Below are 12,746 nucleotides of genomic sequence, written 5' to 3'. Positions count from 1 at the left end.
AGGAGGGCAGGGGCAGGTACACGACTGCAATCATGTAGGGGCAGGCTAGGCCAGGATGGGGCGTTTTTTAACGCTGTTTTCTTTTCTTTTTACATGTGGACTGGAAGTGCGATGGAGGTATGGTGATGGCTTGGTATTGGCGTGGGTATTAATGTCTATTTGATTCGTACGGTGATGTGGCACGGAGGCAGTTTTTCAGTTATTTTTTTAAAGTTTTTTTTTCCTACTTGGGCTTTGTTTCTTTTCTACGTTTTCTTTGCGTGTTTTTTTTTGTTGTTCTTGGGCATTTCCCTTGACGTCGGGAGAGAAGTCGCGGGAAGGAGGAGGGGAGGAGGGCGCGCGGGCGGGGGGAGGCGAGGACGGTTACAAGATCGCGTCCATCCCGCTCTTACTTTTTGTTCTTCTCTTTTTTTTTCTTCCTGTTTTTTTCTTAAAAAAAAAGACACGGTTTGCACACGGTTTACTGTATTGTTACTGTATTGTTACTGTATGTCTGGTGTGTGTGGAAGGGTGTTGTAGAAGGAGGAGGAGGAGGAGGAGGAGAAGTACGAGTAGAAAGTTGAAAGTTGAAAGTAGAGAGGAGTACTTGTAAAGCTAATTGTAGGATATTATGATTATAGTTCCAAGTATAACTATGACTATAAGCTCCCTTCCTTTCCTTTGCCTTCTTCTTCTTCTTCTTCTTCTTCGAGTTATCAAAGTGATCAAAGTTTTTATAGTTGTTTACATTTAGAAAGGGAGGAGAGAGGGGCTTTTGTTAGTGGTGATAGTGACGGTGATAGTGATAGTAATAGGTACTCGCTCGTGGTAGTTGGCTTTGCGTAGATAGGCCCAAGTATGGATAACCCCTCCCCTGACACACCACACGCCACGTAGAAAACCCCCAAGCCTAGCCTGTATTTTCACTCAAAACAATGGTTATGAAATCGTATTGACATGCCTGACCTGGCATTACGATGAGATGTATTCTTCCTTCTCCTTATCTGCATCTAAATCTTCTCTCTTCTGCTTGAAGGCTACAGTATGTGCATGGGCTTTGTACACAAGACACTCGACACTCGACACTCGACACCGCGGTGATACCATCCCTGTGTACACTTCACCTCCAACTCTTGAGACTGCCTCCGACCCCCTCCCATCCAGATATCCAAGGGGAAATAAAAAGATCCAATCTCCTCCCAAAAAAAAAGACTAGATCCCGGACTAAATCCCCAAGACAACCCAGCAAAGGGTTTAGAAAAAAGAGAAAAACGCCGAGACAATGCAAGATAAAAGATACCCTTTGAATGACCCCCTAAAAAAAAGCGACCGTTAAGATAAAGAGGGCTAGTTTGATTTCCCCACTCAAACAGAATGCCCCAGGAATTTCTAAGACATAAAAGAGACGAGACGAGACGAAAAACAAAAACTTTGTAAAAAAAAAAACTATGCATATCGCACACTCCCTCTATGATACATAGGCGGCGGCTGCGGCACCCCAGCCCCCACATTCCCATTCGGCGTCCACGAGCCCGGCGGCGCCCCATAGCCCGGCGCATGCTGAGGCGTCTGCTGCATGGAAAAGCCGCCGGCGCCATGAATGAGCGGGGAGCCCGCGCTGCCGCCCGGCCTACCTCTGTGGCCGCGCCCACGATGGGACGAGGGGGGAAAGGGTGGCGGCAACGAGGCAGCCGTGGCCGCGTATTTGCGAAGTTTGGAGCGGCGGCGGTAAGAGCGCCAGCAGCAGCCTAGGATGCAGAGGACGAGGAGGCCGCCGAGACCGGCGGCGAGGCCGATGACGAGGTTGAGGTGTTCGTCGATCCAGGATTTTATTTCGCCGCCTACGGAGCCGCCTCTGCATTGGCCCTTTTGTTGGTGGTTAGTGGCAATAGGAGGCAAGAAATAGCGATGTTACTTACATTTTCGCAAGTACCTCCACCAGAACAGGTTGTTCCGTCGAGGAAGTTTTGCTGGAGCCCATAACAGACGCCTCGGCCAAATTCGGGACTTGCACAGCTGAGCATGCAGTTGCTGTTGTCACAAGCATACGTGTCGTTGCCTTGGGTATAACTGCCCATGATGGTCTTGCATTGTTGATCCCTGCTCGTACATTGGCCACTGGCACAGCGCAGACCGTTGCCACAATCTGTGCCGTCGTCCGCAGTCTTGTCTTCGGGGCAGTATGGAGTATTTCCCGTACACGTCTCCTGGGGATCACAATCGCCCCTGCTGGGCCGGCAGACAGTGGTGGACGCGGCGAATTGGCAGTTGCGGCAACAGTCTTCGTTGGAGTCGTCGCAGACGGCGTTGTTGCGGAAGCGGCAGGTTGTGGGGTCGCAGCACGGGTTGTTACCGCATTGCTGTTCGCCGCCACAGTCACATTGCTCGTCGCCTTCTACTATGCCATTCCCGCAGCGTTGGCCGGTGACGGTGGTGACATCGCGGTTGTTGGTTAGACAGTTTGATTTGACGCTGTTGCGGCCGAGAGCGGAGCATATGTTTCCGATACTGCAGGCGGAGAAGCGGGTGATGCCGTTGGCCGTCGAGGGATTCATGATGAAGCCTTCGTTTGCATCGCATCTCGAGGAACTCAAGGGACAGCATTGCTGGGCATTGACCAGGTTCGAGTTGGCGCATTGGTCAGACGTGCAGTCGTGGACAGCGCCGTAGGTGTGGCCTGTTTCGTGAGCAATGACTTGCCATTCATTGTTTGTTCGGACGACGACATTGGCACCCGCCACGGTCTCTGCGCTATTGCCCGTGTTGCCTTGGGAGCCAGATGTACAGGCTTGGCCGAGCCAGGCGAGACCGACGGCGGATCCGGTGTTGCAGGTGGAGAGGAGGGTCCAGTGGGAGAATTGGTCCTTTTGCTGACCTCTCCAGGTGGAGAATTGGTTCAGACGGTCTTGGATGCTGATTTGGTCGCTGCAGCCCTGGTTCCACGGTGTGGCTTGCTGTGGCTGAGTCGGGCAGTCGGGTTCGGTGATGATGAGATTGGCGACGCCAAGAGAGATGTTGAAGGTGCTTTCGAACAGCTCAGAGGCTTGGTTCATGACGGCGATGATATTGGTCTGCGTCTGGTTCCTGTCGCCGTTGAAGGATTGGACATAGTTGCAATCCGCGGCCACACCTACGAGCGCAACTCGACGGGTCGTTGGGCATCCGCGTGTGCTACCAATAGACGACACCAAGTTCACACCAGCACCGTTTCCTCCCGGTTGGGTATCGAGTTGTCGCTTTCCAAAAAGGTTCGAGATGGGTGTGAAGCCGATGCTCTCCTCGCTCCGTGCGCGCATCCCGGCATACACGGGGTGGTCCTCGTGCGTGTTGAAGTTGAGCTCGTCGGCCAGACAGCCGGGTGCCGTCTCTCTCTTTCTCAGCTCCGAGTGCTCGTCCGGCCGAAGTGTGTCCGAGTCCCTGAAGACGACCATGTACTCATCCTCCCTCCACTCGACATCTGGGTCCTCTGGCAGGCGCGTGGCCCTGTAACTCGACGACAATTTGACGTGGTGGTGGTCGTGGTGGATCGTGAAATGGCCCTCAAACAGCGGTTCTAGCCCGTCGCGTTGTATGGAAATGCGCGCCCAGCCAACATTGTCCCAGCGATTGGCCCTCTTGATCCAGGCGGTGCCCTTGTAGATTTTGTGTTGCAGCCGGTCAATGGGCTCCTGGCGAGCGATGGACCCGTCTCGGTTCAGATGGGTGATGCTTCCGCCGTTGACAAAGATGTCGTGGTTGGGCTCGAGAGTGAGACGAATGCGCTGACCAGAGACATCGAAGGCAAGGTCAAAGGAGGATAGGGCGGTGACATGGTGTGTGGGCGTCAAGATGTCTGCATTCTTGGCAAGCGCAATGTGACTTAGGGGATCACGGCGACTCGACGAGGCTGCTGCGAGGGTGGCTGCCAGGGCGACGGTGAGCGAGGCAGCCACGCTCTTGACTATGCGCATGATTGCGCTTGCGGTTCTTTGTTGTGCTGTGTGCTGTGTGTTGTGTGTTGTGTGTTGCGTACTGTGTACTGTGCGTTTGTTATGTGTTGTGTCCTCTGTTCGGAGCGGATGTGGTGTGGCTCTTTGATGTGGCAACGCACTGGTGGTTGGTGGTTCCCTTGCACACTACCTACCACTGCCCAGCCACAAGGAGATGATGGGGATGCCCTGCCAACCAAAAAGGGTTGCTATGGTGGGAAGAATGTATGTATAGGTGTATATATGTATAGGTGTTTGTATGTATGGGTAGTAGTGGATGGCCAGAAAAGGTGAAAAAAGACAGGATGAACAAAACCAGGCCACTACGACGGCGACGACGAGGACGACGGCAAAACAGCAAAGGACATCGGGTGGGGCAGGCGAATGTGTAGCTGCTATGCAAGTAGACAGCCACAAGAGCGAAGACAACGAATGAGCAACAAGGTGACTATACAGAAAGAAGGCAAGGCAAGAAATGGCTTCAAGGGAGGGCGAAGGGGTCAAAGAGAGTCGTAATCGTCGTAATCCTACACAGCCCCCCTGCTCTCCACTGGCCCTTGGCAGTCGGAAGACGGATGTTTAGACGCAACTGGGGGCCTGGGCGCAACGCGACTGAAACCATCCTGGCGCCAACCACCATGGCCTTTGTCTGTTCCGAGGGTGTCGAGTGCGAGGTGGAAACTGTGAAAATGGGCTCGTCAACGAAGCGGTGGGTGAATGTAGTCTACTGTGCAGATGGAGTGCATTGTGGTACATGGCTACCAGGCATGTGGCGTAGAGTGGCGGCTCCCTCGACTTGGAACTGCTGCGCCGTGTGTTGAATCGTTCAGGGTGGTTGATTACATAACAGTCATTCGTGGTTAAAGATAGATGTGTGTCCAATTAGTGTGTCACGATAATACTGCCACGACGACCCATCGGCCATACAGAAGCGCGACTAACCACGTCTCACGGTCATAGACTCATACAACAGTCCTCATAGACGCTCGAATCCACCGGCCTGGCGCTTGTCAACAACACCCGCTACCCGCTACTCTCCCCTCCCCTCCAACACTCTGTGTGTACCTATAGTAGTATGTCTGGGTGTGTGACAACAGGCGTGGAGAAGCAGAAGCCCTGGCGCGGGCCGAGCCAAGAGGAGCTTGGCCTGCTTGCAAACATTCCGAGCCCTGTCCTGTCTACTATGCAAGCCCGCGCGCTGCACCTTCCTTTGCCTAAGCCTGAAGCCATCGCACCTGCCTGCCAGCCCCCCAAGGAATCCGCACAATCACCAGCAACCTCACCACCACTACAACCACAACAACAACACAACCACCACCAACCCAATTCAACACCAATCTAACAACCATGGCAACCCCATTCCCCATCATCGTGTTGCCAAGGGTGACCGGCTCGTCTCCTATCTCTTCTTGGATTGGTGCACAATTTCGATGATCTTGTCCACCACCGACGGATCCGAAAGCTACACAGAAAGCCGTTAGCCCGGGTCCACCCCGCCAGAGCGCGTCATCGTCATCGCCAGCACCACCAAGACGCGGAATCTGGCCCTAGATGAATGTCCACTCACCGTCGTAATGTCGCCCAACTGGTCCTCCTCTCCAGCCAAGATCTTGCGCATGATCCGCCGCATAATCTTGCCCGACCGCGTCTTGGGCAGGTCGGGAACCACAAAAATCGCCTTGGGCGCAGCAAAAGGTCCTATCGACTTGCGCACCTGCAAGATCAAGTCCTTCTTCACCTGCTCAGTCGACTCCGTCCCCTCCTTCAACGCTACGAATGCGTTGACCGCTTGGCCCGTCAACTCGTCGGCAATGCCCACCACTGCCGCCTCCGCCACTTGATCTACGTCACCGTTCAGCAAGCTACCCTAAACCTACACAGGATCCCCTCTTGAAAACGAAGATGAAATAACAAAAAGGAAACAAGCAAAAACACTTACGGTGCTCAATCAGCGCTGCTTCAATCTCAGCAGTCGACAGTCGGTGTCCAGACACATTCACCACATCGTCGACACGTCCGCGGATCCAGTAGTAGCCTTCGTGGTCACGCCCAGCTCCGTCTCCAGTGAACTGCTCCTGTTAGACCTTTTTTTCCGTCAGTCTGGCATTGTCTACTCACATAATATCCCTTGTACACGTTCAGGTACGTGTCCATGTATCGCTGGTGTGCTCCCCAGACTGTGCGGGCCATGCTTGGCCATGGCTGTTTAAACGCCAACACCCCTTCCACGTCGTTACCGTGAATCTCCTCACCCGAGACTGGGTCGATAATCGCAGGCTCGATACCAAAGAATGGGAGAGATGCAGATCCGGGCTTTGTGGGCGTAACACCGCCGAGTGGGGTAATGACATGAGAACCAGTCTCTGTTTGCCAGTAAGTCTACCCAGTGGTCAGCATATTCTCACACGGGAACAGCAGCACTGCACAACTCACATCTACCACGTGTGCTTCACTTTTTCCCACAATTTCAAAGTACCACTTCCACACTTCAGCGGCGATGGGCTCGCCCACCGATCCGAGAATCCTCAGATTGCTCATCTTGTGCTTGATGTGCTCGTCACCGGCACGCTTGAGCAGTCGCAGCGCCGTGGGGGCAACGTAGAACTGGCTGACATTGTACTTGTCGACAATGTCCCAGTAGCGCGAGAAGTTGGGGTAGGCTGGTGTGCCCTCGAAGACGACGGTACCTACACCGAGCAGGAGAGGGGCATATACGACGTATGTGTGGCCAGTGATCCAGCCGACATCACCTCCGCAGAAGAAGGTATCGTTGTCGTGAATGTCAAAAACGTATTTTCCCGTCGCTGCGGCTCCGATGAGGTAGCCTCCAGTCGTGTGCATGACACCCTTGGGCTTTCCCGTCGAGCCAGAGGTGTAGAGCAAGAAGAGAGGATCTTCCGAGTTCATTGGCTCGGGCGCAATGTAGTTGGGGTATTTCTCCACCTCCTCGTGCCACCACCAATCGCGGCCCTTTGTCCATGGGATGTCGGCCCCAGTGCGCTTGTAGACCAAGCAGTGGCTGATGCCGGGACATTGCTTCAGAGCCTCGTCGACAATCTTCTTGGTACTGATAACCTTGCCGCCACGCTTGCCCTCGTCGGTGGTGATGACCACCTTGCACTCGGCATCGATGATGCGGTCACGTAGCGAATCAGACGAGAAGCCAGCAAAAACTACAGAGTGAATAGCACCAATCCGAGAGCAGGCCAAGAATGAAACGACAGCCTCGGGGATCATGGGCAGGTAGATGGCGACAACATCGCCCTTTCTCACGCCCATCTCCTTGAGCGTGTAAGCCAGCTTGGACACCTGGCGGAGAAGCTCGCCATAGGTGATGACGCGACTGTCGGCCTCATCATCAGCCTCGTACAGGATAGCAGGCTTGTTTGGGTCCTTGAACGCGTGACGATCGACGCAATTGTAGCTGGCATTCAGCCTGCCCTCCAAGAACCAAGCATTGTCTCCATTCTCGAAGCTGCCAGCATGCACAGTCTGGAAATCGCGTTCCCAGGTGAGCAGTTCGCGGGCTAGTTTGCCCCAGAAGGCCTTTGGATCGGTGATGGACTGCTTGTACAGCGTCTGGTACTCTTCGAGGTTGGCAAGATGCGGTTTCGAGTGAGGGTGCTTGCTGTAGTAGGCGAGCCAAAGTCAGCGAATGTAATGCTTCTGATTTGTATTTGGCTTTTCCATGCTCGTGGGGTGATGTAATGATGCATTTGACAGGGAGAAGGGCTCGGCATGGATGGCGGGGTCACCCCGCTTCCCCTCCCCCTCCTTGACGCCACACTCTTCCAGCTTCTGGGTGACGCCGCAGCTGGCATTGCAGTCAAACTTGGAGGAGGGTGGTTTTGTGTCTGTGCAGGACTGGACAATGAAGAAAAGAAGAAGAAAAGAATGAATGAAAGAAAGAAAGGGAAAAAACTCACTCGTAAAACGCCTTGGGGACGTGAAAAGTATCCACCTCGTGTGCCTCTGCCACAACAGGCACCTGCGGCTTCGTACTACCCTCTGACATTCTTTCTTTCTTTCTCTCTCTCTCTCTTTCTCTCTCTCTCTTCCTCCCACAGAAGACTGCGATAAAAAATCAAACGTTTGCGCTTGGGTGTTGTTATCGCTTGTACTGCAGTCTCCTTTCTTTCTCTGACAGGAGAAGCGACGAATAGGGATCCAAGCAGTTGGGAAAAGAAAAAGTACGTAGGGTCGTTTGTTTGGTGTGTGAGTGTGGGGGAAAGGGGGGGGGAATCAAAGCGCGCGAAAGAAGAACCTCGGCGTACCTATGGCCAAGGCTTGTTGGTTGCGATTCGGGCGAAGGGGGGGAGGGATGTCGCGGGCGGGGTGTTGTTCCGGCGACGAATTAGACCGGAGGGGTGAGATTCTTAGAGCGTGTTGGTCTTGTTTTTTTTTGAGGGGGAGGGGGGGGGGGTTTCAACTGGATAAATTCGTTGTCGTGCTCGGAGTTGGATGGCTGCGGGGGAGAAGGATGGTTTTGCCAATACCGTCTGTGTGGGAGGTTGGGTATTTATATATATATATATATATATGTGTGTGTGTGTGTGTGTGTGTATATGTGTGTGTGTGCGTGTATATATATGTATACACCGAAACCGCACCTCTACTTGGGCTCGCCGCGCGCTTTGCCGGGTAAAAGGGCTGGGCGGGACTGTTGCGTGAGTGGCTTGGTCTACCGCAGCCGGGGTGCCGAATGCGTGCTAGAGTGGGGTTTTTTCTTGTCTGTCTGGGTGCTGGGTTCGAGGGTGTGGGGTTTGGGCTTTTGGATGGGAGGGTTTGTGCGGGATCTGGGGGTGGGTGGGGGTGTGGATGTGTGGAGGTTGGGTGGGGGAATGGGTTGTGGTGGTGGTGGTGGATGTGAGATGATGTGATGGGTTTGGTATGTGATGGGTAGGATGGGTACGAGAGGGACGGAGCAAGAGGAGAAGGAGGAGAAGCAGAGGAAGAAGAAGAAGAAGAAGAAGAAGAAGAAGAAGAAAGAGTGCGAAGGAGAAGCAAGATTATGTACCATGTAATCCATCCACTTCCCAGAATTCAACCCAATGCAATCCTATCCCATCCCAATGGACAAACCGCTCAACCCATCTAACCAACTATCCCATTCCCATTCCCTCAACCCTACTCAGCCGACCACCATACCGTACCTCCTCAAGTACCCCTCGTGCCACCCAGCAATCCACACCCACACACGCCAACACGCGGGGCCATGAACCCATACAGTAGAGTAACCACAGCCATGACGAAAAACCATGCCGCTTCTTGTCTGGGAAAAGCTTCTTTGTTCGCAACACCGCGGCGCATACTTTAGGTCCATGGCATGGTAATGGGTGGGCCAGTCACAGCCCTCCGGTGTACCGGTTAGACGACTTGACGTTGCACTAATGCGGATGCCGATTTACCTGGGGCCAAAACCCCACCACCACTGACAACCAACGTGTGGCCCCCGGTTAACGGGTAGCGCCTCCTGCCCTCTCCGTTTCTCCGGATGCTTCCAGGTTTCCGCGATCCTCGGTCGTGGGTGGGAGGAGGATGGGATGGGATGGGATGGGATGGGATGGGCGGGTGCGGCTGTAGGTATATGTCTGTGTTGATGTGGGAGTGTGTAGGTCCCGTTTGTGGTTGATTGTCGAGGCCAGAGGTTGGAGTGGGTGGAGGCAATGTTCGATATGCATTCACCGTCCCAAGGCTCCTCATACATGAACTCGTCTGAACTAGCAGAAGAACGGAAATGCGCCCTTTGACGATACGGTATACAGTTTAGAAAGTCATCCTTGCCGCATACCCACCTATGATATGCTTCCTATCATCACCATACAGCACACATTCCCTCGCAAGCAAAATTACCACTTCATGTTGCAAAACATGCAGGTCTGCTGCGTCTTGCTGGTTCGTGGTCTGGGGAAGTACTGTATGTATTCTACATAGGCCCCTGATGGTCCGAGGCTGCGGGGATTGTTTTTCGATAACGGTAGCAGTAACAGTAGCAGTAACAGTAGCAGTAACAGTAGCAGTAACAGTAGCAGTAACGGTAGCAGTAACGGTAGCAGTAACGGTAGCAGTAACGGTAGCAGTAACGGTAGCAGTAACGGTAGCAGTAACAGTAGCAGTAATAGTAGCAGTACTAACACCGCCTTTCCCCAACAAGCTCCAAAATACCAACACATCAAAGTATTCGAGAAACTCTGGTGACTACATGTGTCTTCTATCAAGCCTACATATTCGGAATTCCTATCCTACCTGGCGTTTCTCACTATTATATTAACAACCACGGTTTTGCCCATACTTGCAATGGTATAATATGGAATACCTAGTACCCAGATCCCTTCCAGCCATATTACCTACCCTACCCTACCGTCGCTAAGCTTTCACCAATCCCATATAATAGCCATAATGGCGCCCGCTCATGATCAAAAACGTACATACCAACTCAGCCATGACATCAGCTTACAGTACCATACAGCTCGCACTCACATGGAAGCACTACTCCCCCCCCCCCACCCCCGCCATCCCCAGCTTTTCCCGCCGTGGCAGCGATGGAGTCAGCGGTCAGCCCCGAGGACCTCACACACCAACACCCCGGTGATCTGTATTGATGTCGATGATTGGGGCCTTGGCGAAGCATTGGCTGACGTTTAGTGGGTAGCTTGGGTGTGGTTTGCACCTTGTGGGGATGAAGAGCCGGCCAATGGGGATGGTGATGGTGGGGAGGGGGAAATGTCCGGTGAAGCTGTGGGAGCGGGGATTGCGGTGTGGAGAGTGTGGCGTTGTTGGAGCCGGGAAGGGGGGAATGGTGTTTAGTTCATGCAGCATGCGTGTGATTGGGATTGTGCTTATTTTCTTTTGTCGAGATGGTGATGAATGGTGGGGTGGGGAGTTCAAGTCAGCTAGTATGGTATGGAGACACAATGCAAGCTAACCATGGACAAATTCCCTGCCTTTATTATTACGTGAATATGAGAACGAACTGCATGTGCCATCTTATGCAGTCATCACCACCCCTTCCACAACAACAGCCTTTCCATCCTGCGACCCCGGCCCCTCCGTTCGTCTCACTAGATTCGGGCTGACCATAATGCCCCTCCTACCCGTTTCCTCCCATGCAAACTCGTATAGGAAGGGCTCGCCATACAGCCAGATGTTGAGTCGCAGTGCCATGTGGAGTAGCCCTGCGAGAGCTTCGTCTCTGTCGTGATTGCTGGCGGACGGGTTGGCCCAGGGGAAGAAGGTTAGTGAGAAGCGTTGAGCTGCTGCATGTACGTTGGCATCTATCAGTGGACCTCGATGAGATAGTGTGGTAGGCGGGGCGGCGTTGAAGAGGTAGACCAGGAGACGGCGGTGGAGGGTCCTTGCTGCTGAGACATTTGGATCTATTTGGAGCGGTAGTGTTAGTTTAATAGCTATCTCGTGTTTCACATCTTCACAAACAGTACACTTACCCACACTGTCACCGTCATCCTCTTGAGCATATATTCCACTCAGCTCGTCTGGGAATATCGTCTCGTCATTATCCTGACTTGGCGGTGCTGTACTCTGGAGCACGTAGGCCACAATCGCATGTTTCAATACTGTTATCGGGCTGGAACACTCTTGCAATAGTTCTGCCATGTTGACGCCTTTGGCTCCAAATTGCGCGAGATCGGCTTCCATGCTCGGTGTGATGATGGCGTGTACATCGCGGTAGTAGGTCTCGGTGTGACTGTGGCACTCACTGAAGAGCGCCATTGCCTTGTTAAACACTTTGGTTTCCGGGGCGATATCAGGCAAGAAGGCGGCCACACCCGTGTCATCAGGGTGCTGTGTAGATGGCGGAAAAGACGACGCAACCACGGCTGGTCTGGGTGTGGGTGTGGGTGTGGGTGTCTGTGAGACCTGAACATATGGACTATTTCTGCCTCCTGGTCTGGCGTTATTCCGTTGTGGTAGAATGACAAACTCGGGTGTAGAGTCGGCGTAACCGTTGTAGTCTTTGTTGGCGACGTTGCTTTCCCTTGCCCTATTTCGTCTTTTGAACAGGAAGAAGGTGACGACAAAGGCAACCATAGCCCCAGCTATCAGCGTTGCAATGGCAATACCAGCCACCGCACCCGAACTTAGTCCACTGTTCCCATCCTTCGGTCCTGCTCCCTCAGTTTGGAGAGAAGCGGCGGCAGTTGGCGATGGCTCGACAGTGACCACGAAAGTGGCAGACTGAGACAATGTCGGGTACGATGATAGAGAGATACTCAAGCCATTTGAACCAGTCATCTGCACATTGTCGCTATTAGGATGTTGGCTTTCCGTGGCTGACTGTTCCACCGCACCCGGAATACAGCTCCCCTCTACACATATCGAAGATGATACTCCAACAGTGGTGGGTTGTAAACTCAATGCACCGCTGGCAAGCAGCAGCCCGAGAGAATCCAGCGTCGTCATCAGTATCGACCAGAACGCCGGTCGAAAATAAAAAGAGCAAACAGCAAAGACCAAGAAAAATGCCCCCCAAAAGAAAACCACTCCGGGGGGCAAGTTTCTTAAAATAAGCCATCCTGCAGCTGCTGCGAACAAAGCACACAGAATTTCAGGTTGCCAACTCAGCCGCAGCCGTGCTGCATATCGTGGATCCTCTTTTTCATCGCTGCGCCTCGCACCCAAACGGCGTTGCAAACCACGGTCCTCCGCACACGCGTCCTTCCATTGCTCGCTCTGGGGCTTACTGTCGCACCTGCACCGAATCCAATAGACACTGAAATGCCGCACCGACCTAGCGCTGATGATGAGATGTGGGGGATGTGTGGGTGAGCCGTTGTAAAG

At 53.3% G+C, this 12,746-nt stretch overlaps 4 protein-coding genes across 4 annotated transcripts; all 4 read right to left on the bottom strand.

The window, feature by feature from the left end:
* Positions 1 to 801: 801 nt before the first annotated feature.
* IAQ61_009069 (uncharacterized protein) lies at positions 802 to 4,428 on the bottom strand. The gene is made up of 2 exons (XM_066098242.1): positions 1,899 to 4,428; positions 802 to 1,845 (listed from the first exon to the last, which is right to left on the bottom strand). The coding sequence occupies exons 1-2, from the start codon at positions 3,927 to 3,929 to the stop codon at positions 1,426 to 1,428; spliced, it is 2,451 nt and encodes an 816-aa protein (XP_065951881.1). The 5' UTR covers positions 3,930 to 4,428; the 3' UTR covers positions 802 to 1,425.
* Positions 4,429 to 5,346: 918 nt separating this feature from the next.
* Positions 5,347 to 7,962, bottom strand: IAQ61_009068 (uncharacterized protein; the record flags this gene model as incomplete). Its single annotated transcript, XM_003836693.1, has 6 exons — positions 5,347 to 5,409; positions 5,515 to 5,789; positions 5,887 to 6,022; positions 6,066 to 6,326; positions 6,381 to 7,575; positions 7,874 to 7,962. The coding sequence occupies 6 exons, from the start codon at positions 7,960 to 7,962 to the stop codon at positions 5,347 to 5,349; spliced, it is 2,019 nt and encodes a 672-aa protein (XP_003836741.1).
* Positions 7,963 to 9,713: 1,751 nt separating this feature from the next.
* On the bottom strand, positions 9,714 to 10,237 carry IAQ61_009067 (uncharacterized protein; the record flags this gene model as incomplete). Its single annotated transcript, XM_066098241.1, has 2 exons — positions 9,714 to 10,101; positions 10,194 to 10,237. 2 exons carry the CDS (start codon positions 10,235 to 10,237, stop codon positions 9,714 to 9,716), a joined length of 432 nt encoding a protein of 143 aa, XP_065951880.1.
* Positions 10,238 to 10,934: 697 nt separating this feature from the next.
* Positions 10,935 to 12,368, bottom strand: IAQ61_009066 (uncharacterized protein; the record flags this gene model as incomplete). Its single annotated transcript, XM_066098240.1, has 1 exon — positions 10,935 to 12,368. The coding sequence occupies one exon, from the start codon at positions 12,366 to 12,368 to the stop codon at positions 10,935 to 10,937; it is 1,434 nt and encodes a 477-aa protein (XP_065951879.1).
* Positions 12,369 to 12,746: the final 378 nt, after the last annotated feature.

Source organism: Plenodomus lingam (genome assembly GCF_022343315.1).
Source record: "Plenodomus lingam strain CAN1 chromosome Unknown contig_5, whole genome shotgun sequence".
Taxonomy (NCBI): domain Eukaryota; kingdom Fungi; phylum Ascomycota; class Dothideomycetes; order Pleosporales; family Leptosphaeriaceae; genus Plenodomus; species Plenodomus lingam.
Note: the sequence above shows the minus strand (reverse complement) of the source record. Positions and strands in the feature narration are given on the sequence as shown.

What these genes read in the sequence shown, in the direction of transcription:
- IAQ61_009069 (XM_066098242.1), bottom strand. Translation starts at nt 3,929, where the DNA reads ATGCGCATAGTCAAGAGCGTGGCTGCCTCGCTCACCGTCGCCCTGGCA. An exon ending in GTGGAGGTACTTGCGAAAAT is followed by an intron (nt 1,846 to 1,898) that starts GTAAGTAACATC and finishes CACCAACAAAAG; the next exon opens with GGCCAATGCAGAGGCGGCTC.